This window comes from Torulaspora delbrueckii, chromosome 3, assembly GCF_000243375.1.
Source record: "Torulaspora delbrueckii CBS 1146 chromosome 3, complete genome".
Taxonomy (NCBI): Eukaryota; Fungi; Ascomycota; class Saccharomycetes; order Saccharomycetales; family Saccharomycetaceae; genus Torulaspora; species Torulaspora delbrueckii.
The window spans coordinates 1,257,783-1,278,038 of record NC_016503.1 but is presented as its reverse complement, the minus strand read 5'-3'; the positions used below and the strand labels follow the sequence as shown (position 1 = coordinate 1,278,038).

At 40.8% G+C, this 20,256-nt stretch overlaps 11 protein-coding genes across 11 annotated transcripts; 6 read left to right on the top strand and 5 right to left on the bottom strand.

Annotated features, from left to right (window-relative positions):
* Positions 1-2,773: 2,773 nt before the first annotated feature.
* HMLALPHA1 (transcriptional co-activator mating type protein alpha) lies at positions 2,774-3,391 on the bottom strand (the record flags this gene model as incomplete). Its single annotated transcript, XM_003680753.1, has 1 exon — positions 2,774-3,391. One exon carries the CDS (start codon positions 3,389-3,391, stop codon positions 2,774-2,776), a length of 618 nt encoding a protein of 205 aa, XP_003680801.1.
* Positions 3,392-3,712: 321 nt separating this feature from the next.
* On the top strand, positions 3,713-4,426 carry HMLALPHA2 (homeodomain mating type protein alpha2; the record flags this gene model as incomplete). The annotated part of the gene is made up of 1 exon (XM_003680752.1): positions 3,713-4,426. One exon carries the CDS (start codon positions 3,713-3,715, stop codon positions 4,424-4,426), a length of 714 nt encoding a protein of 237 aa, XP_003680800.1.
* Positions 4,427-6,037: 1,611 nt separating this feature from the next.
* On the top strand, positions 6,038-6,928 carry TDEL0C06990 (uncharacterized protein; the record flags this gene model as incomplete). The annotated part of the gene is made up of 1 exon (XM_003680751.1): positions 6,038-6,928. One exon carries the CDS (start codon positions 6,038-6,040, stop codon positions 6,926-6,928), a length of 891 nt encoding a protein of 296 aa, XP_003680799.1.
* Positions 6,929-9,681: 2,753 nt separating this feature from the next.
* On the top strand, positions 9,682-10,962 carry VAC17 (Vac17p; the record flags this gene model as incomplete). The annotated part of the gene is made up of 1 exon (XM_003680750.1): positions 9,682-10,962. The coding sequence occupies one exon, from the start codon at positions 9,682-9,684 to the stop codon at positions 10,960-10,962; it is 1,281 nt and encodes a 426-aa protein (XP_003680798.1).
* Positions 10,963-11,058: 96 nt separating this feature from the next.
* Positions 11,059-13,884, bottom strand: MRC1 (chromatin-modulating protein MRC1; the record flags this gene model as incomplete). Its single annotated transcript, XM_003680749.1, has 1 exon — positions 11,059-13,884. The coding sequence occupies one exon, from the start codon at positions 13,882-13,884 to the stop codon at positions 11,059-11,061; it is 2,826 nt and encodes a 941-aa protein (XP_003680797.1).
* Positions 13,885-14,117: 233 nt separating this feature from the next.
* On the bottom strand, positions 14,118-15,170 carry KRR1 (ribosome biosynthesis protein KRR1; the record flags this gene model as incomplete). Its single annotated transcript, XM_003680748.1, has 1 exon — positions 14,118-15,170. The coding sequence occupies one exon, from the start codon at positions 15,168-15,170 to the stop codon at positions 14,118-14,120; it is 1,053 nt and encodes a 350-aa protein (XP_003680796.1).
* Positions 15,171-15,419: 249 nt separating this feature from the next.
* Positions 15,420-15,755, top strand: ADF1 (Adf1p; the record flags this gene model as incomplete). The annotated part of the gene is made up of 1 exon (XM_003680747.1): positions 15,420-15,755. The coding sequence occupies one exon, from the start codon at positions 15,420-15,422 to the stop codon at positions 15,753-15,755; it is 336 nt and encodes a 111-aa protein (XP_003680795.1).
* A 110-nt stretch (positions 15,756-15,865) lies between these two features.
* Positions 15,866-16,126, bottom strand: MIC10 (Mic10p; the record flags this gene model as incomplete). Its single annotated transcript, XM_003680746.1, has 1 exon — positions 15,866-16,126. One exon carries the CDS (start codon positions 16,124-16,126, stop codon positions 15,866-15,868), a length of 261 nt encoding a protein of 86 aa, XP_003680794.1.
* A 420-nt stretch (positions 16,127-16,546) lies between these two features.
* TDEL0C06930 (uncharacterized protein) lies at positions 16,547-17,101 on the bottom strand (the record flags this gene model as incomplete). The annotated part of the gene is made up of 1 exon (XM_003680745.1): positions 16,547-17,101. One exon carries the CDS (start codon positions 17,099-17,101, stop codon positions 16,547-16,549), a length of 555 nt encoding a protein of 184 aa, XP_003680793.1.
* A 628-nt stretch (positions 17,102-17,729) lies between these two features.
* TDEL0C06920 (uncharacterized protein) lies at positions 17,730-18,680 on the top strand (the record flags this gene model as incomplete). The annotated part of the gene is made up of 1 exon (XM_003680744.1): positions 17,730-18,680. The coding sequence occupies one exon, from the start codon at positions 17,730-17,732 to the stop codon at positions 18,678-18,680; it is 951 nt and encodes a 316-aa protein (XP_003680792.1).
* A 426-nt stretch (positions 18,681-19,106) lies between these two features.
* On the top strand, positions 19,107-20,036 carry KAR4 (Kar4p; the record flags this gene model as incomplete). The annotated part of the gene is made up of 1 exon (XM_003680743.1): positions 19,107-20,036. One exon carries the CDS (start codon positions 19,107-19,109, stop codon positions 20,034-20,036), a length of 930 nt encoding a protein of 309 aa, XP_003680791.1.
* Positions 20,037-20,256: the final 220 nt, after the last annotated feature.

Genomic DNA, 20,256 nt, shown 5'->3' with positions numbered 1-20,256 from the left:
CATACTTTGTTTTTGGTTATCATGCCTTCAAGCGGACTGCATTCCCTCGAACATGTACCTCATATCTATTTTTTGGCAGAATATGAGCAAATACAAAATTTTAGGGCACGATGTGTTATTTTGATGACAAAAAAATATACTGGATTAAAAATCGGTCATTTTTGCAATACTTAATGTGAAGGCAGTTTACACTTATCAATCAGCTGAGCTATGAGTAGAGAGAAACTTTTGGTGAAAACAATAGTAATCTTATCTTGCGAGATATAGTAAGAACTTTTGACACTGGAATCCGAGGCTTTGATGAAAATCTTCCTCGACGCCTGGGGCCTCACAACCTGTTGTGAGATTATTCTTCATCTCTTTACAGACATAATATCACCAGCGAAATTCCTGAAACATAGAGAGGTGACTCGAATCAACCAAATGTAAATTCGAAAGGGCAACTGCATTCCTAAGGCGATTTGTCACTAAAAGATCTGGAATTGGTCAACAAAAGTTATTCCATTAGGATAAGCAGGAAGATTTACAGCGCGACATCCTTCGACACCAACTTCAGGGTGCGAGCGGTTGATCTAAGCTTCTCTAACAGCCAGCACAATGTCTTTTCTTAGTATTTAAGCGACTGCTGTAAATAATCTGCAGTATTGAAAGACGGCACCACTTTAATTTTCTATGAGCCACTGAAGAATTTGTTCCATAGAGCGCCGACCATTTTTGAAATTTTGATTTAAATGAATGACACTGCATATGACATGTCGGGGCTAAGATGTATTGCATCGTTTCGTAAACCTCCATTTTTTGGCAAATCTATGATCACAAAAAGTATTGTTGGTGGGAAACACGTTCCCTTTATTAAGTTGATCAGATTCTGTAGCAATTTTTTAGGCTTTCACGAGTCTCAATTTCTTCCTGATTACTATCGGGTAGAATTAAATTAATTCATTTGGCGCGTATCCCACTCAGTTAATGAGCATTCCTATAGAGAAAATCTATGTTCAGTCATGTGCCTCTCCCGTCATGTTTTGTCCAACTAAATAATTTCACTTTTTTTCTCGCAGAAGCGTTTCTGTTTTCTTACAATTGATTGAGGTTGATGACCAATATCGATAAAGTAGAAGTTTTAATTTGCTTTCAATACTAATCGTCTTAATTTTGACCTATTGCACTCCATGCTCTTACTGCGTAGTAGTCTACCTTTTGACATGAGTCGATACCTTTGTAGCTTTCTTTCTGTATTTTTTTGATCGCAAAAATTTTTCAAGCTTGGTTAGTTCTCATCAAACTCTAAACGAAAACTCTAGATAACCCTTTTTTGTCGTATGGAGAGAATTTTTGTTATTGCGAAACGGTTTTGATTTTTTAACCTCATCAAATAGAACCTTGTCCAGTCACTTTGAATAAGTTTCTAAGATCTTCACTTACTTTGAAAAGTTTCGAAGCTTCAAAGGACATTTACATACTTTTAATATTAAAAGAATAAAACTTAGGTTGAGTTTTCTTATTTCTTGATCTGCGTCCATCAGCTAGTTCTTCCACACTTGTATTTTGGAAATTTTCAATACACACAACCGGAACAATCAGTTCAGTGTATATCAAGAGTTGGTAAGTGACAATACACAAATGAAACAAAGAACTAGAACTGTTAGTATTGCCTAGATTAAGGGAATCATGAATTTTGAAACTCTATAATGTCACAGCTGCATATGGATGGGTTTACATTGTAATGATTCAAGAACAAGCAGATAGAAAACCACATGTTCTGTATTACCTTATAAAAAATTGATATGAAGCACCACCTCAGATGAGAAACCCCACTTATATTCTAATCCAAAGCTAATAAGGTAAGGAGAATATTCACAAAAATAGCCGTTTTATTTAAGAGCCCCCAAAGTAGTTGAGTATTTGAGGGCTCTTTGGAACGAGTAGGCTCGTCAAGCTTCGCACTAAAGCCATCTTTTTAAAAGACCTGTACACCTCACAGGTTTCCATAAAAGGAAAATGTTGGGTCTGATTTTTGAAAAAATACACACCTGCAGCTAGTCGTATGACTTTACATAAGAGTTACCATTCGAGAATATACGTTGAAATGGTTTGTGTGTTTAGAGTGACTTTCGATTATCTCAAGAAATTTTTGACTTGAAGTGAAATAAATGAAACCTCCTTCGACCTGCAATCAAGCGCAATGAGTTTGTAGTAAGGGCAAACAGATTAAAGAAGACACCAGTATTCTCAGGTTAATTGTGGCCTTATGACTCTTGAGGGTCGACAGTGTGTGCCATCGCTGATCAAGTCGGAGATCGGGAAGCAATCGAGCATTTGACTCAGCGCTACAACGCTCAACACTCGAGGCTATTTGAGTTTTATGCCGATTGTTCCTCCATCAAATACCTTACTACTTTAATTAATCTACCAAAGTTACCACCTATGCGGTCGTCTCAACCAGTGCAGCCAGTGCAATCAATGCAATCAGTGCAACCCAAAACTATCCCTGCAGATCAAAGACTTGCAATTCACCTTGCTCTTCAGTCCGTCAGCCATTTTCAGGATCCGGTTTCCTTCTTTTCCATATCACAGCTTGCTAATGAGATAGCGACCTCTACGACACCAACCATCCCGACCATCATCCAGTTCGACCCACCAATCACAACACTACTACAACGCAATCCACTCCCCCTCTCCCTCGCCCAAGCTTCTCAACTCTACTTCCAAGCATTACTTTCCCCCTCCCAACAAGACATCATCAATGCAAATACAAATCTACAAAATCTTCTAATTAACTCTCCCGCTCATATCTTTGATCCACCCACTCCACAAACCCACACTTCGGCTTGACAAAATTAAACTGCTGCGCAAAAGTGTCCCATATCCCTTGCTGCTCTGGATGTGAGTGCCACGCCGAAGCTAGTAGCGACGACAAAATATTCTGCTTCAAGCCGTACCCGAATTGTGAGTTATACGCGCGAAAGGCCATAAATGAGTTTAGTGGCTTGTTTGAAGCAGTTTCACGAGCGGGCTTCTTATATATGTTACCTAAGACATCGCTAGCTATGGAAAATAAAAGGTCTTCATTATCCCAAGCGATTGGAGAATCCCATAGAGAGCCTATTTCCGGTGAAGTTTCTGAGTAAACTTTTCGTTTCTCTTGCTCTATTTTTTCTAGTAAAATATTGGGAGGTAATGGAATCTTGATTGGTCTTAAAATGACCACAAAGGTCTTGACGTGCCTTTCTTCGAGTCGCCCGGAATTTTCAGGTTGGCATTTATCAAGTTTTGCCTTTTTGAACTTTGTCTTCGCCTTACACTGAGAGGTTCTACTATCTTTATTGATTTGTACTTTGAATAGAGGACGATTGACCCTAAAACCCCGAAAAGACTTGCTCGAGACTGCCATCTTGATACTTAGTAGTCCACTTCTATTAGTAATATAGATAACTAAACGTTGATTATTGAGGGTGCATTTTGCTGTTCAGGATAAAATATAGTCGTTATATATAGCTACTCAAATTCATGGTGTTTCATATTAGCTCTGTCTCCAAATCTCTCTGGTGCTTCTCATTTAAACCTCAAAATACTGATAGCATCCGTACACCACGAGATCTACTTGAAACTCTATACCATTCGCAGTATCTGTAACAGATATTTAAACCCACTACCTAAATTTTAGATATTCCTAGTTGGTTATACCACTCTCCGTACACATCATAGTTTAGTGATGACAACCAAAATCCCCATTAATCTACTTCTCAATCCACAGCAACACGATGACAAGAAAGAAAAAAAAGACAAGTCCGAAAGCTGTTCAAAACTCCGAGGAACAAGAGTTACTCAGCATAAACGAGAAGCTGATGAATTGTTTTTCAAACTTTCCAATGGAATTGGGAAACCTGAATTCGAACTACGCTGTGAACTCAAAAAGGTGCTATCAAGTTTGAAAGTAGTTACAACGAATGGTAAGTTAGAGGAAAATGGAGAGCTTCTACTCAGAACTACATTTCAGTTATCAAAAACTCTTTCGGTGGTGTTAAGTGAGTTTAAAAAGGTAGAAGAGTCGAACATACAATTCCACAAGTCTAGAGATTGGGATTCGGAGAGGAAAGAAACAAACCTTCGATGCAAAGTCCCAAATTTTGAAATTGTCCCTTTAAATACAAAACAGGATTACTCGACAGGTAAGCGGCACAGAGGACATCGTCTCCCTTCAGAAAAAGTTGAAAAATTAGAGCTGTGGTTCAACCAAAATATCTCGAAACCATATTTGAATCAGAGGGCTCTCAGGACGTTAGTACACGAGACTTCCTTGTCTCCTATACAAATAAAAAATTGGTTATCGAATCGACGTCGAAAGAAAAAATCGGCTGGAATAGCTGATACCATTTCCGATCTCCTTTTCACGAAGAAAAATAGCAAAACTGATACAAAAGTATAAATCAAGGATAATACTGCAATCACTTCACAACTATGGGGGAAGAATGATGGAATATTTCAGCTATACTTTGAGCTTCTTTCACAATTTGAAGAGCACTGGCATCTAAACATTTATCCTGAGTATCGTTACCATAAGGTCAATAAAATAAGTGGGCAACTGGAAAATAAGCTCGTGTATCAGAATATGTTAAATCGAATGCGCTATTTTACAGCTTCTTCGCTGTCATCTAAATTGGAAGGTATTTTAACATTCCCGGTTGCGTCTGCCGCGGATACTGCTGTTGATGCCACTGCTGCTGCGGAGATCCCCACTGCGGCTGAACCGTTCAGTTCCACCTATACCTATTTTTCATTGTCATTCCATCAAAGCGGCGTAAAGCATCAATACCATCCTCGCCAACAACACCGCCAGGTGATAAATAGTACGGTTCGGGTCGGGAAGACCCAACAACAAGATTTCGCAAGTCCTCAAGAGCGGAAATCCTTTGACGCTCTCCACAACAAGCGTCCAAGAGCTGATAGCGTCGATGATGGCAAATTGAACCGGAAGAATAGGTGTACGGCCGTTACACAAGAAACCCTGTGTGATCGTATCAAATACGGCCTTCCCAAGAGAAATTACCGCTCTCTCTTGTCACTGAAGAGAGCTAGAAAATCCAACACCTCAAGATCTAAGGAATCATTAAACCAAGAACAGAATGCTTTGAAGACTGTAACTACATCCGCACAAACAGATCCTACCGATTCTACAAGAAAGTGCTCCGCGCTTTTTAGCCATGGAAGAATACCTGTCTCCCAACAAACCTTCTTCAAGTCCATGCCTTTCAAAGACGTTCAAAGTACCAGCGTTCCTTCTACGATGGCCTCTTCAACCCAACTCCCCGGAAGTAACGTGAATAGCCTGCGTAAAAATCCCAAAAGGGTTTATTCAAAGCCTCAGTGTATGGTGGGGTCTAAACAACGTCTGGACGTTCAAGACCTTTACCTAGAGAAGAAACCCATCATTGTATTATCTTCCGATCAGCCGTACAATGACTAATCTTGCAACTATTCCTTCGAACTACAGAATGATCCTTTGTGTTTGGTTGCAATGATGTGTGAGGCACTTACCCTAGGGCTCAGACAGTGTAAAAAGAGATAGCTTCCAGAGAGCGAATGGATTGGCCATTTGGAAATGGCAAAAGTAAGCATAGCTTCTTGGAAATTCAAAAACAATAATCTATTCTAATAAATTCCTGCCTCCGGCGTAACCACTCACAACCTAGTTTATTTAGTTATTTATATATCTGAAGTCAATTTTGGGCCCATTGTTACATTAACTTTAGTAGAGATTTTTTTTCTTCTTGTCTTGAGGTTCTTCAAACTTTTTAAAATCTTGATTTTCACTTCATTCTTTCTATTCGTTCTCTACTCTTTTAATCGCTTTTATTTTATTTTTATTTTATTTTTTTTTTCTATTTTCTGTCATCTTCCTGTCAGATCCCTGTCTATATCATCATTATACCATCGCTTCAGCCTCACAACACTGTGAGACTTCTGCCACGCACCTGCCAGAACCTTTGGATACTACACAAAAGGACCACCCTTACTTGAACTGAGCGATCATAAGCAGATGTCAGGAACCAAATCAGAATCATCGAATGCAGTAGTTAAATATCCATGGTGGTATGGAGGTGTAGGAGGAATCGTTGCCTGCATCATTACTCATCCGCTAGACCTCGCAAAAGTGCGACTACAAACAGCAGCCCGTCCTAAACCAACACTATTCTCCATGATCCAGAGAATACTAAAGAATGACGGCCCACTTGGTCTCTACTCGGGTCTTACCGCATCAATTTTGAGACAATGCACCTACACAACAGCTAGATTTGGGTGTTATGATTTCATAAAAGAGAACCTGCTTCCTGCAGATAAGTTGAACAGCACTCTGTATCTACTTCCTTGTTCAATGATCAGCGGGGCCATTGGAGGATTTGTTGGAAACCCTGCTGATGTTGTCAATATTAGGATGCAAAATGACTCTGCTCATGAGCCTCATCTAAGAAGGAATTATAAGAATGCAATCGACGGAGTGACAAGAATTTTTAAAGAAGAAGGGGTTAGAAAGCTGCTCACAGGCCTTGGGCCTAATTTAGTGCGGGGTGTCTTAATGACAGCTAGTCAGGTTGTGTCGTATGATGTATGCAAACATAATCTGGTCACAACGTTTGGCTTCGACGCATCCGAAAAGAAAACTCATTTCACTGCGTCCTTGGTTGCTGGTCTTGTGGCCACGACCATATGCTCACCTGCTGATGTTATTAAAACGAGGATCATGAATGCTCATCAGCACCATGAGAGTACGCTCAAAGTACTCTCGTCTTCCATTCGAAATGAAGGGCTTGGCTTCATGTTCAGAGGTTGGCTTCCAAGCTTCGCAAGATTGGGTCCTAACACAATTCTGATTTTTTTGGTAGTTGAGCAACTAAGAAAGTATGAAATCGGCATGCATCAACATTTCTAAGATGAATACGAAGCCTTCGGTATTTGAAAGTGTGTCATAAGATAGAGCAGATAATAAATAGTTATCTATAGAGTACCTTGAAAAATATTTCAAGTATATATAGATTATTCATCAGATAAATGAACGTTTTCTTTCCCGATTATTGTATGCATTCTTTCTAGATTGTATTGGTAATCTACCTTTATTGTATCTTATCTCAATTCAATACACCATGGATTTTCCTTAGCACGTCGTCGGCGCTCTCTTTGATCCAGTCAACATTTTGAAGTATTGTGTCGATTCTTACCTAGAAGTAAAATGCCCATAACAATGTTGCGCTAGTGACATGCACAACGTGAATAGCAGCCTTGAGTACCTCCAAAAATATTATTGATGAATGAACTTTGACCGCCAAACTCTAAGATTTCGACTCCAAAAATATCTCTCCTATATAGAAATGTGATGGGTAACGGATGAGGACTATCAACCTTCGAAAAAATTTGGTAGGCTACAGAGGAGATTAAAAGATCCACGGAAGACGAAGCAACCAACTGTGTTGAATGTATCAGGCGGGAAAGGGGGTTGTTTAAAGGTTGTAGCTGAACGGTTCGTCGGTTTGATGGTGATCTCAAAGACACTGAAAAATGCAGCTTTTGATAATCGATGGCTGACCAGTTTGAAGCTATAACCATCAAGTAACAAATTTTCAAAAAAATTGTTTGGATCTTGAGTGCGCCAATAAATTGAACAAAATAATGGAAATGCTACAAAATTATTATGCCTTCGATTTATCTATTCTTCAGCGTTCGCCCTTTTTTTGGTCGTTCGCGCGTTTTATTGTTTAGTTAAAGGGACAAGCGTCTGCTTGTAATAAGGGAAGATAAAAAACGTAAATCACTTGAAGTCTGATATCTTGTTGTTTGGTTGAATGCGTTAGAGATTATAAATGAACTCAAGGCGCTTTCCGCTTGGATTCTCGATAAGCCATTAATGAGTCCTGCTTAATCTCGGACGTCGTTCGTTCAGCCTGCCACTAAAGCTTTGGCATTCGATACAATGATTTTTCAATGACTGCAATATTCAGGTCCTAAATCGAGTAGTCAAAGCCGAAAGAGGAACCCTCAGAGTTGTGCAACTCCTCAATACGCAATGTTTGACTGTATATATGAGTTGGATTCTACTCTCTCATCAGCAATAAAAACTCCGATAACTTTGGCACATAAATTAGTCGAAAAGCTCAGGTGGTTGTAAAAATAATGATGTAGTCATTTTGAAGAGTATTGTGTATCGAACTCCCATAGTCTCCGAAACCTGGGGTACTGGTGGGTAAATTTCGGATTAAAGGCGACCCGTTTCTCATAAGACAAACATGCCCATTACTGTTGCCAGGAGCCGCTTGTAACATTATCGACTACAAAAATGCCAACGCCAAATTCGAATACCAAATGTTTCAAGTTTATAGGTCATTACCCTGCCATCTTTATTATCCCTTCGAAGGACCTTTGGATAATAAAGACGCTCGGGTATCTATCGCGTCAAGAACTAGAACTCAACTCATCATTGCGCGAGTTGATACAAACGAACCTCTGCCATGGATGCTCTGATAGTCGTTCTAAATTCTACTTCCGTATCAAACACATCTTTTCGAGGGCTAGCCCAGACCTTAAAGGTTTTACATCGCAAGCAACTCAGGTCTCTACAAATAATAGACAAGTCACCGCCAAGAAAATAACGGAGACTTTTATGGACTCGACCAAATGAAGCAGGTTTGACACCGTTCAAAGAGCCTGAAAATGAGCCTTGACGCTGAATGCGAGGGACAGCATTTCGCAAAATGGCGGTCCTTGAGTAATTGGGTTAGAATATAGGGATGGAACAGTCACCAAGCCTCCACAATTTATTACACTGAGTTACAGTATCGCTTGCACTGCCTCGTTCCCGCCAAGCAGTGAGCTCAACCCTGTGCGCAATATGTCCAAGGGTGATTAACATTCTGACAAATATTGATGATCAAAGATTATATGATATGGCAACTGGCATGATAATCTCTGCAAACTCGATCGATGACCGCGTTGATTAGTTCACATCTCTACTCATGCTTATTCATGTTTCGTGTAAGGATTGGGCTACCTTCTTGGCATGAGAGAGCGGGCTTTCAAACTCCTTTGTGTATCATGGTAAGCCATTCAGACCTTCGATTTTTTTGCGCCAAATTCAGCCAATCAAGCTGCTCAACAAGCTGCTTTATAAGCATCACCAGATGAAAAATGCAGCCACCCGTTGGCGGGGTACTATCGGAAGTTTTAGTCATATACTTGCCGGATTCACCTGTATAGCCATCTAGGTTTGCGGCGATCTGTCCACTTCCGCCTCCGGTAACGGAGAGAAAGCTTGGTGTTCAGTGCAAGTGATCCTCGATGAAATGTAGGTAGTAAGTTCTCTCGCCATGATTCGGCAGCCTGTCATAAGGCTCTCGTCGGGACTAATATACGTTCACTGAGTCCCAAGTCTCTTCAGTTTTCTAATCTAGCTAGTTCATGAGAAAATGCTATGAATTACTGCAACCGCATATCAAAGTCGCATCTTCGCCTTCCTCTTCCCGTTCCATTTGTCTTGTCTTCAGAAAGAGGTAAGTAATCTGTATCTCGCTTGTTTATTTTTCAGCGAAAATCTGCAGCCCATCCCCATCTGTAAAGATCAAAAATACTCGGTTTATTGTAATTGATCACATTGAATAAAAGGCCCAGAAACGATAGATCCCGAGGCTGTTGACAATGGAATTGGAGGATCTATCTGAGCGCCTCCTTACCAGATCGCAAGAAGCCATTTTACAGCTGGAGCTGTGGATCCAGAGACAACAGCATTTGCGAGAACTCGAAGATAGTTCGATAGACAAGCTTGGAAATCAATACAACGTTTACATTGCTCAGTTAAACTCCCTATGCGTAAGATCGGAGTATGTTCGTGACAAGTTGAATAAGGAACGAGAACGACGTATGTCTATAATCAATGACCGGAAATACATCGAAGATTTGGTATTTGAGTTCCAAGATATCACGGTCAAATTAAATGAGCTTGCCCAATCACAAAGTATAGACTCTACGCCATCATCGAAGTCTACGAGAAGTAGTTTGGGCTCATTCCAGCCGCGACCCCTGAAATTGACTGAGCGTCATGGGCCTAACGTGAAAGCATTACGTGAGTCGCCATTGAAGAACAAATCCGTTATCAAGAGTGTCAAATTCTCAGGCTTACATGACTCTAAGGAAGAAGCGGTTTCAAAATGTCTTTCGTTACCGGGCTCTCCTGTGAGGGTGACTGGTCCTACACGTTCCATCCGCATGGCTAAATCCTACGATACCGGTTTAAACTCGAAAAACACGAAGAAGTCGAAAGGAAGTAGAGATTATGACGTACCTTCAATCTTCAGGGAGAACCAGCGTCTGTCGATCACTGTTTTTGACGACTTCGACGAAGATGCAGACTCTACATCCGATCAGGACACAGTTATCTCGCTAGTTCCTGCAGACGACGGGAAAGGGCTCCCATTAAGAAGGTTTAACTCGCATGAAAGTATTTTGTCAACTAAAGTTCAGCCTATCAGCTCACTGCCATTATTTTCCTCCTTCCTTCTACCCTCATCTAACAGGCCCTCGATGAAAAGTGTTCGTGTAAGCAGTGCCCCAGTTTTCTCCAAAACCTCTGCTCCAGCCAGCTCAAGGGATCTTCTGTCAACTTTCGTCACTCGCCCTGGGAAAGCGTCAAATGCCACTGGCATCAAACAAGAAAATAAGTTAGGGTTTTTTGCCAACTGGAATTTTTTCAAAGGTCCTTCATCAGCTTCTCATGATATTCGTGCTACAAAGCAGAAAGCGTCAGCCAGTAGGCCGGAAAGCAATTCTGCAGACTGCCGCTCCAAAACATTGGAGAAAATGGCCCCCCGCCGATTTTCGCCAAGGTCGCCGGTCAAAGCACCTGTGTTTGATAGCTTGATATCCTACGAAGATCTACGTGAAGCATTGAGTACTGAAATCATCTTGACATCAAATCGCTGAGCGAGAACTATAAAGTTCTTGGTGTAACATTACGTCGTGTACTATATATACTAACAATGGATAATTATTCATGATTTATCCTTCAGCTAATCTAGCTTAGTTCTCGAAGCTAGATTCAAAATTTCGGAATATTTTACTATTACCCAGAGTAGATAGCTTGCTCGTGGTCCGAACCTCTGCATTTGACTTCTTTGGAGCGACGAGTTTCCGCATCTTCCCAAGATAGGTGATAGAGGCTTTGTTACCGCCGACAGTTCTGTAGGACTTAGAGACCGTCACTGTCTTCCTTCCTTCTTTCAATTTATCGTTTGCGTTTAAATCGAATCCAAACGATTTGACAACTGAGGAGTAGCTGCTTTCTACCGGAAGTACACTATTATCGAATTCTTCATGGTCTGCTCTTTCTGACTCGCTAATGATATTTGATGGGGCATAAAGGGTTTTGACAGTACTATCCTGTTTCAGGCTGTTCAGGTCAGTATTGCGTTCACCTTCCTGTGAGACTCTTGCTACTTCAAATTCACTGAAATCTCGGCTACTGCTCAAAAACGATAAACTTTGTTGTACAAACTCATGAGAGATTGTGTCTTTCTGCTTATTTGAAGCATCCACCAAACCTTCTGATTTCTTATCTTTCTCTGACGTTTCGGCTTGATTGCTGAAGGGATCCTTCAAGTCAATTATGTCCTCGACCATGCTTTCGAAAAAAGCCTTCGACCTTGAGTTCTTCAGAAGTTTCTTGTCGTCTGCACCAAATTGGAGACGTCTTTTTCTCATCAACTCCAATTTTCTTTTCTTATAATTCAATAATTCGTCGTCTTCATCATCGCTTAATTCAAGTTGCAAGTTGTTTTGGCGTCTTTTTCGGAATCCACCATTCTTTATGTCGTGAAGTATTTTGTTCACTGTTTTCAAATCGGTTTCCTTGTTCTCTGCCATAAGAAGCTGACGTATTTGATCGGCATTGGATGTTGTATTAGAGAAATCGTCGATCATTTTCTCCAAATCTGAATCATAATCATCAATCGTTTCTCCGTCTACACCACCAACACCCCGCCATTCGTCGTCAGATTCCTCGGCTTCCATGTCAAACATGTTAGTAACCCCAGATTCTTTCATTTGTTTAAGTCTTTGCTTCTCTTCCTGAGCTCTGATCTTCGACTTTTCCTTTTCCATAGTACGGTATTGGGACTCGCTGATCTCATTTACGAGTTGTGTAGTGTGTTCCTCCGCAGAAGTGTGCGCCTCATCTTTCGTTGTGGTGATTAGGTTATCTCCATAAGCGCCTAAATTAATAGCACTATTCACCGTCAAATCTTCCTCTTCTTCAGATTCATCGTCATTCAACAGTGATATCTTGTGCGCCTTGCCCTTCATGAAACGTATGTCATCTTCATCACTATCAATTTCGACTCCCGCGCTGTCAGAAGCTATCTTTGGTTCATTTGAGCCGGAATCGTCGCTTTCGAGATCAGAGTAGTCTAAATCTTCTTTAATGACAGAATCCTCGTCACTAACTGAATAGTTCGAATCATTATCTTCTTCAACTCTATTTGGCAGAGCGAGGGAAGGAACATCATTCATTTGTGCTTTTTCCTTCTCTTTCATTCTAATTCGCTTATTCCTTGCAATTTCCTGCTCCAACAGATTTTCCACAATCTCTTTTTCCTTCTCCACGTCCTCGAATTTCAAGCCTTGTCGTTCAATACCTTCTTTCTGTCGATCAAGGATTTGCCTCTTCGTAGAATTTCTCAGATTTTTCATCAGCGCACTTAATGATGCCTTACCATGCTGAGACTCAACGGGAGGTCTACGCTTCGATAAGCGGGCTTTTAGTTTGAGAACAGTTGCTTTTGCTTCATGTGATGTAGAAACTGCGAGATCCTCCTCATCATCACTCTCGGATAGCAGCATAACTCCTTTAGCGATCTCAGCTTTCTCTTTCAATTCACGCTGATAGGCAGTCAGTGCTCCAGAGCTTTTATCTTTCAGAACTTTAACATCTGATGTCCCAACTTCAGAAATTGAGTCATTGTTACGTCCTATGGGACTGGTGGCCTTGATTTCTTGGTCGAAGACGTCGGAGTCTGAATCACTGCTTTTATCGAAGTCCTGCATAAAAGCCTCCTTTGTGAATACCTTCAGAGGTCTTGGGGCTCTGTACTTCACTTTGTGCTCTTTAGTCTCCGTTTGGACCTCCCTGGACCACATTTCTTCAATTTCATGAATCTTAAGTCTCGTAATTGGAACCGCATCCGCAGCTGTCTGTTGAATTATATCTTCCTGTGAATTCCTCTGATCTGGATAAGTCTGCTCTGAAACCTCCACCTGAGTAAGTGATTCTTCATATGCTATTGCTGCAGTTGCCACTGTACCAGTGTCGGCAGCTGTTTCACTCGTAGTTTTAAGGACTTGTGTTTGTGTTGGTACATCACTGGCTGAAAAATCAGGAATAGGCTGCGTTTCTGGTATCTCGGGAGACTCCAAGTCTTCTCGATCAAGGTTCTTTGTAATTGCGGAGCTTTTGGCAATAGGGACTGTCACTCCAGTAAAATTATGATTTTCATTAAAGGGCTGTTTAAGTATTTCACGTTCTATACTTGGAATCAAAATGGTTGGAATCGGTTTGGATTTGCTCTGCAAAATGCTGGGTACCTCTTTCTCTAAATCCTCCCCGTCCTCATACAAATTGGAAAGGACCTGAGTCGTATCAATAGCTTGAGTCCCCTGTTCCTGGTCTTTGTTTAATCGATTTTTCACCTTGTCCAGGGTACTACTGTTGAAAAGAAATCCATTACCAAGGACTGCTGGTGGAACGAGTGGATCTTCAGTATACTCATCATCTTCATTTTGCACCGCTTTTTGATAGGTAGCTCTTCTCTTCTTTATGGCATTATCGAAACTCTCAAACAGCTTGTCCATTATGGAAGTACGCGCGTCTTATTTCTCAAACGTTTGCCCGCCACGTTTGCTTGATCCGCTTGAACTGTACAAGATGTTCATTCTTTCAGGTCAAGCTCTTTCAGTTCCTCATCACAAAACGCGTAATCGGTGACGCGTAACGAGATGGAGTAAAAAATAGCTGGCTAAAATGATAGAAAAATAACATCTCTTTGTACCGAGAACTCTTTGAATCTTCTGTCTATAGGTGTTATTTATTTACTTAATCTTTTTTGTCTCCTTTTCTTGGCCTTCTTCTGGGTTTTTTCGTCCTCAGAGTTATCCTCATGTTGAGCTTTCCTCTTCTTCTTCTTCTTCTCAGGTTCAAGAGAGCTCTTATATACGTCTTCCTTGGGAGCAATGTAGTCCTTACTTCTTGCCTCCTCTTTTTCTTCCTGCTTCTCAGCCTGCTTCTCTCGGCGTTCCTTGAGCTTATTGATCTCTTTCTCCTTCTTGCTCAGGAAATACTCACCACTTTCGATTTCCAGATCAATCTTTCTTGGTTGCTGAGCTGGTGGGAATGGTGTGTATACCTTCTTCTCTGCTCTGATCTTCTTTGGTTTCTTACGTGCAACGTTCCTCTTCTTGAACATGGGCAAGAATCTTGACCAATCCTCCTCTGCCAACTCTGGTCTCTTTGCCAACTCTCTCTTTATCATGAGTTCTTTAATCTGATAAATTGGATGGACGTTTCTCATCGTATCTTCCACAACACGGCGGACTTCTTTCAATCCTTTATAAGGTCCCATGACACTCACTGTGTTACCTTGAACTAAGATATAGCACTTTGTTAACAGCTCTAAAGCTTTAAGGGTGTTACCGTTGGGCCCCACGAGACGTTGTCTTCTCTTGACGAACCTCTCTTTATTCGCAACCACATTTCCAATCTTTATAACATCGCAGGCCACATCTTCTTCTAAGATCTTGACAGCCTGCGCGAAAGGTACTGAACGTGCCAGAAGCTTGATTAGATCACGAGCCCTCAAAATAATGGCTGGGTCGAATGTTTTTCTAGTTGTCTTAACTGTCATCGAACCTTCCATCAGATCCAAGACACAGGCAATGTGGTGTGCGTTTAAGGCTCTTGTAACATCATTCCAAATAGATTTCAGGTATGGTTCTCTGTATTTAGGGAATAGAGTCATAAAGCTTGATTCCTCAGCAAATGGCAGTCCCGATGCATTGTCTTCTGGCTTAAATTCTTCGACTTGCCACTTGTCGATATCTTCAGTATCCCATGGCTTGTCTCTGTTATGCGTTGAAACCATTTGTTAATGATTATGATAACTGAAGCCTTCTTACTATACTCTGGGGAACTCAGTGATTTGATTAGCTTTAGCGATGAGATGACCTTTATAGAAAATTTTTCATAATGGACTTTTTCACGCTCATCGAATATTAAACTTTGACTACAAAAGATAACTAGCTAGATGAGAAAAAGGCATCGCTTACCCAACATTAATAGCATATTGGCCTTCCAATACCCATATACCGTTGATTGTAACGTATCAATTACTATGGCCGTTAAAAACAACTTTAAAAAGACCGGCAAAGGTGTCCAAAAGAATCAGAAGAATTGCAAGAAAGCAATATCGCGAAGAGATGTTAAAAAGACAAAGTTTAGAGTTGAGAATTTGAATAGAGATACTGCTTCACTGTCTGAAATAATCAAACTCAATGCATCCACTGCTGTGAAGGGAAGTGCGCGCAAGGCTAATACATTGGAGAACAGAACCCTTCAAAAAGACTGGCAAAAGGACCAAAAGATACGAGAGAAGTCGAAAGCTGAGAAGGAGGAAATGGCCAATAACTTGGAGAAACAGATAGAAGATATATCGGGATTTTCGTTATGATTGCACAGGTTTAGTCATCTTCATATTGTTGAATAGTGCTATGTAACATATACAGATTTTTGGATGGATTTAATGGAATAGATGATAGATAGTAAATCGGTTCAATCGATTTATGCCTTGACAGATCTTAAGCCCGCAGCAGAACGGAAGATAGCATCGCCTTCAGCGTAACCTCTTCCTAGACCAAAACCAATGCCTAGCCACACAGGGAATGCACGACGTTTGAAGAAAAGCACAGAACCTACGACACCAACTCCAAAACCGAGCCCTGTCTTTACTAGCATATTGGATAGAACAACGTCCCACTTATCATTCAGAATACTTCTGCTTGGTGCAGCAACTTGTAACTGTGCTTGTGATTTTTCAGACATCTCTTGTGTGATATATAGGGTCAATCAACGACTCTTGAACCGCTTGACCACTATTATGCTCGAATCTTGACGTTATTCTTCTCCTTCGCATTACTACTTGTTCAGGTAGTAACAACCGGGTAAGATCAAATCTCTTTTCAGCGTACCTGATTGGTCTGAACGACGGCTAAAGGTATAGATCATAGTTGTCAAGACAGTGCAGAGCCATTGCATTTGGATTACTCCATTCATTGTTGCCACTACTGCGCTCAATTTTATCTATTAAATTATGTAAATCGATTGAAAGCCCTTGCACAGCTCGTGAGTCCCATTATCAAAACCAAGGGCATGTCTAACATGATATAGCTGTCATTTCAACATGGAACACCTTGAGAATTGATCTGGGGCTCGAGGCGTCAAACTAAATCATGACTACGGTGCTCATACATCTACTGACGAAAATCCCATGGTGAAAAATCTCATAATCGTGACAAAATTCGACAATGGCTCTAGAATTTGTCTTGCTCTTTTTGGTATATTTAACTTGAACACATCTATCACCACGATCATGAGATAGACTGAATTTTGTAAAAGGTCAAGCAAGGTTTCTCTCATCATCGCATTGCTCTTCTGCAACATCAGCAAAATTTTCTCCTTCAATACATCGTTCATAAGCCCTTTGCCATTCTTGTCCATACCCTTAATCTCTGTCTTCAATCTAATCCTATTTCTTACTATCTGAAATATCTGGCGAAGGCATTTTCTCACTGAGAGTAACAGTGTGACAAACCACAATTTGGATCCCCAACCACCTTTATTCAAACGTCTATACAGGAAATTATTCTCACCAATAATTCCTAAACTCTTGGCAAAATACACATTGTCGAAAAAACTACAAACAGATTCCAATCCAGCAATAAGATTGTCTTCGAATGATGTCTTTGATCCACCCGTCGGTTTACCCAGTGAGCTGGGACTTGAATTACCGGACGTCATGCTCAGTGCCTATCTTATTCGCTCGAAGAGACCCTACTTGCCATATTGATGGACCCTTCAATTTGTCACTTAAGCTTGTCCGAACGGCTCCCCGAGTTCCCGGACACAAAGGACAAAGGACCAAAAACGCCACCCAAACTAAGAGACACGATTCTCACAGGGAAAGAGACCCTGACGTACTTAAAATTAACACCATTGTGTTGCCCTTAATTCTGGCTACAAAATGGTACCACACATTCCACACTTACTCACTATATATCATTTGTGCCCATAATATGTCCGGTTACACTCTTGTTACCCTACTTTTTATTCCTGTCTAAGCCAATCAAATCGCTCCCCCGCGTGGCGGCGGACAGCAAAAGATTTAATCCTTCTCGGACAAAACGTCTTTCTCTCCTCTCTTTACCACTTTTCTTCATGAAAAAAAACAGATATTTCTGTCATCCTGTACGGAATTGAGCTTTTAGGGTTTGCAAGTTAGGGCTATCTAGTTTAGTACTTGTTGAATCTCTAATAATATCGTTGCACACATCTTCTGTTACGTATCGGGAACAGTTGTACGTTGGTATCGCAGCTCTATTTTTGACGCCTTCATTGAGCAGCTCAAAAAAAAAATACATATATTGAAATGGCTATCTCGAGTAAACGTCCACGCTCTGAGCAAGGAACAGGCGATTCGGCTTTACCATTGAAGCGGAGGTCATTCATTCTGTCAAACCAGGCAGAGACTCCGCGTGGTAGTGGAGGTTTCCAGTTCTTGAAAGAAGCTGACGGTTTTTCTTTGGACTCTGAGGATGAAAATAATAGGACCAATAATCTGATAAGGTTTTCTACATCTGATGAGTTGAACCCCAAGCTTGTGGAAGCAGTCGGTAGGTATTCTGATTCTGATAGTGCAACTCGATCTGATCAAGAGTACCACTACCAGATTGGAGAAGCCAATTTTAGACGGAAATCATTGTCTAGACCAGGTTCTTTCTCTTCTAGTTCAAGGAAACAACAGGTGTCGAAATTAGACTTGCTCGCCAGAGAAAGGTGTTTTGATTACATCGTTCAGTCTATCGATGAGGTTTGGGCTAGGTACTGTGATACAACTTCGAGCGCAGAGGCAGTGGTTTACAATAATTTTGCGGCAAAGAAGAATAGGGCAGGAGTCAAAATTGCAAGTTTACACAATCACAAACCATTGAACATCTCGGATAACGAGACGGAATTTGATAGTGTGGCGTCAGAGAATGAAGTGCCATCAGAGGACGACGATGATGAGAGTTGTGGCTATAAATCAGAGGCTACCAATCCTACTGAATATGAAAATGAAACAGATTACAGCGAATCACGCACTGTGTCGAATTTACCGGATTCAGTGAAATTACAATCTTTGAAACATAGGCTGACAAAGGCCAAGAGTGATTTGGAGCTGGTTTACGACTCAAGTGAATTGACAGACTCACAGTCCTTCTGGAGACGTTGGGATATGATCAAATACAGTGCTGTGGAAATGATGGAAGATGATGATGATGATGAAGTCATAGAGACTACCATCGAAGAGTTGGAACAAGGCCGGTGTTACACCAATTAGGTCCTTTGAGCAGTGTGTCGTGGTCAGCTGGTATGGATGCGGGACGCAAAAGGGATTGATTCTGAATCATTTCGAGATATTCTTGGTTTATTTTTTATTTTTACTTGGGAGATGCTACTAGCAAGGAGTATAATTGTTTTAAGTCAAATTTTGTACATTAGAAAGAATAGAGCTTCAATCGATTATGTCGTTGAAACCTTGTCTGAACATATAAAATGTATTAGAGGTCTTTTTCTGATTCACGCGTGAAACAGTTTCATGTTTTAGGTGAGCGCCAGCCTTCTGTAACGCCGCGCGCCCTTACAAAACAACGTCGGCGGCGGTATATATAAGTGCACCATACCAACTTAGGGCAATGGGATTATATATCGTAGTTTCGAGCTTTAACAAAAACTGGAGTATTTACAAACTTAGAATCATCACGAAATGAGCAATAAGAGCCGTAAAGAAAAGCATGTGAGTTTCAAACCCGCTAAAGAACTTCATAAGAATGACTATTCGAACAACTACGTACATACTGGTTCTTTACCTCAGAAACATGTATCTAACATTGATAACACTGTGGAAGGATACCCAAAGCTTGAGAAACTCTTTCAGATGAAAGGCGAACAAGTTGCTCAGTACACTACGACGCCTTTTGGCTGTAAAGTGGATATTGATCAAATGGTACCCACAATAAATCACTGGATTCAAAAGGAAAAGCTTACGTTTGATGTGGTCATGATTGGTTGTTTGACCAACAACCAGTTCATTTATCCGCTCCTGACGCAGTTGGCTATGGACAAGTTGGTTTCAAAACCTGGGTTTCTCTTCATCTGGGCTAGCGCTCAAAAGATTAATGAGCTTAACAGATTGCTGAGCAATGAAGCTTGGGCTAAAAAGTTTAGACGGAGTGAAGAACTGGTCTTTGTTCCAATCGACAAGGACTCACCTTTCTTTCCTGGATTAGATCAGCCTGATCACTCTTTAATTGAAAAGATGCAATGGCATTGTTGGATGTGCATTACAGGGACTGTACGAAGGTCTACTGATGGGCACTTGATTCATTGTAACATTGATACAGATCTATGTATCGAGAAGAAAGGAACCAACGACGGGGCTGTACCCTCACACCTCTACAAAGTCGCTGAGAACTTTTCCACTTCTACAAGAAGACTGCATATAATTCCTGCAAGGACCGGGAAGGATTACCCAGTTCGTTTGAGACCTGGTTGGGTTATTATGAGTCCCGACATTATGCTAGATAATTTCGCTCCTGGCAGGTACAGAAGTGAGATTGAAAAACTGGGATGTAACATACCAATGAAAAATGAAATTCAAAATCTAAGACCTAAAAGTCCAACACAAAAAGCTTAATGTTGTTAGATGCGTGCTGATATCATTCGATTTTGCCATGTATTATTGGTTTTAGTCAAGTTTATAGCTATTCACCTTGTCAAAAGTACTTTTCTCTCTTCATTGGACACTGAAAGCAGTTAAGTTTAGTTTAGTGGGTGCCTTTTGTACTAACATTGAATTGGAGCTAGCGTCCAAAAGGTACTTAATTCTTCCTGTTAATATGTAGATACTCTCGCGC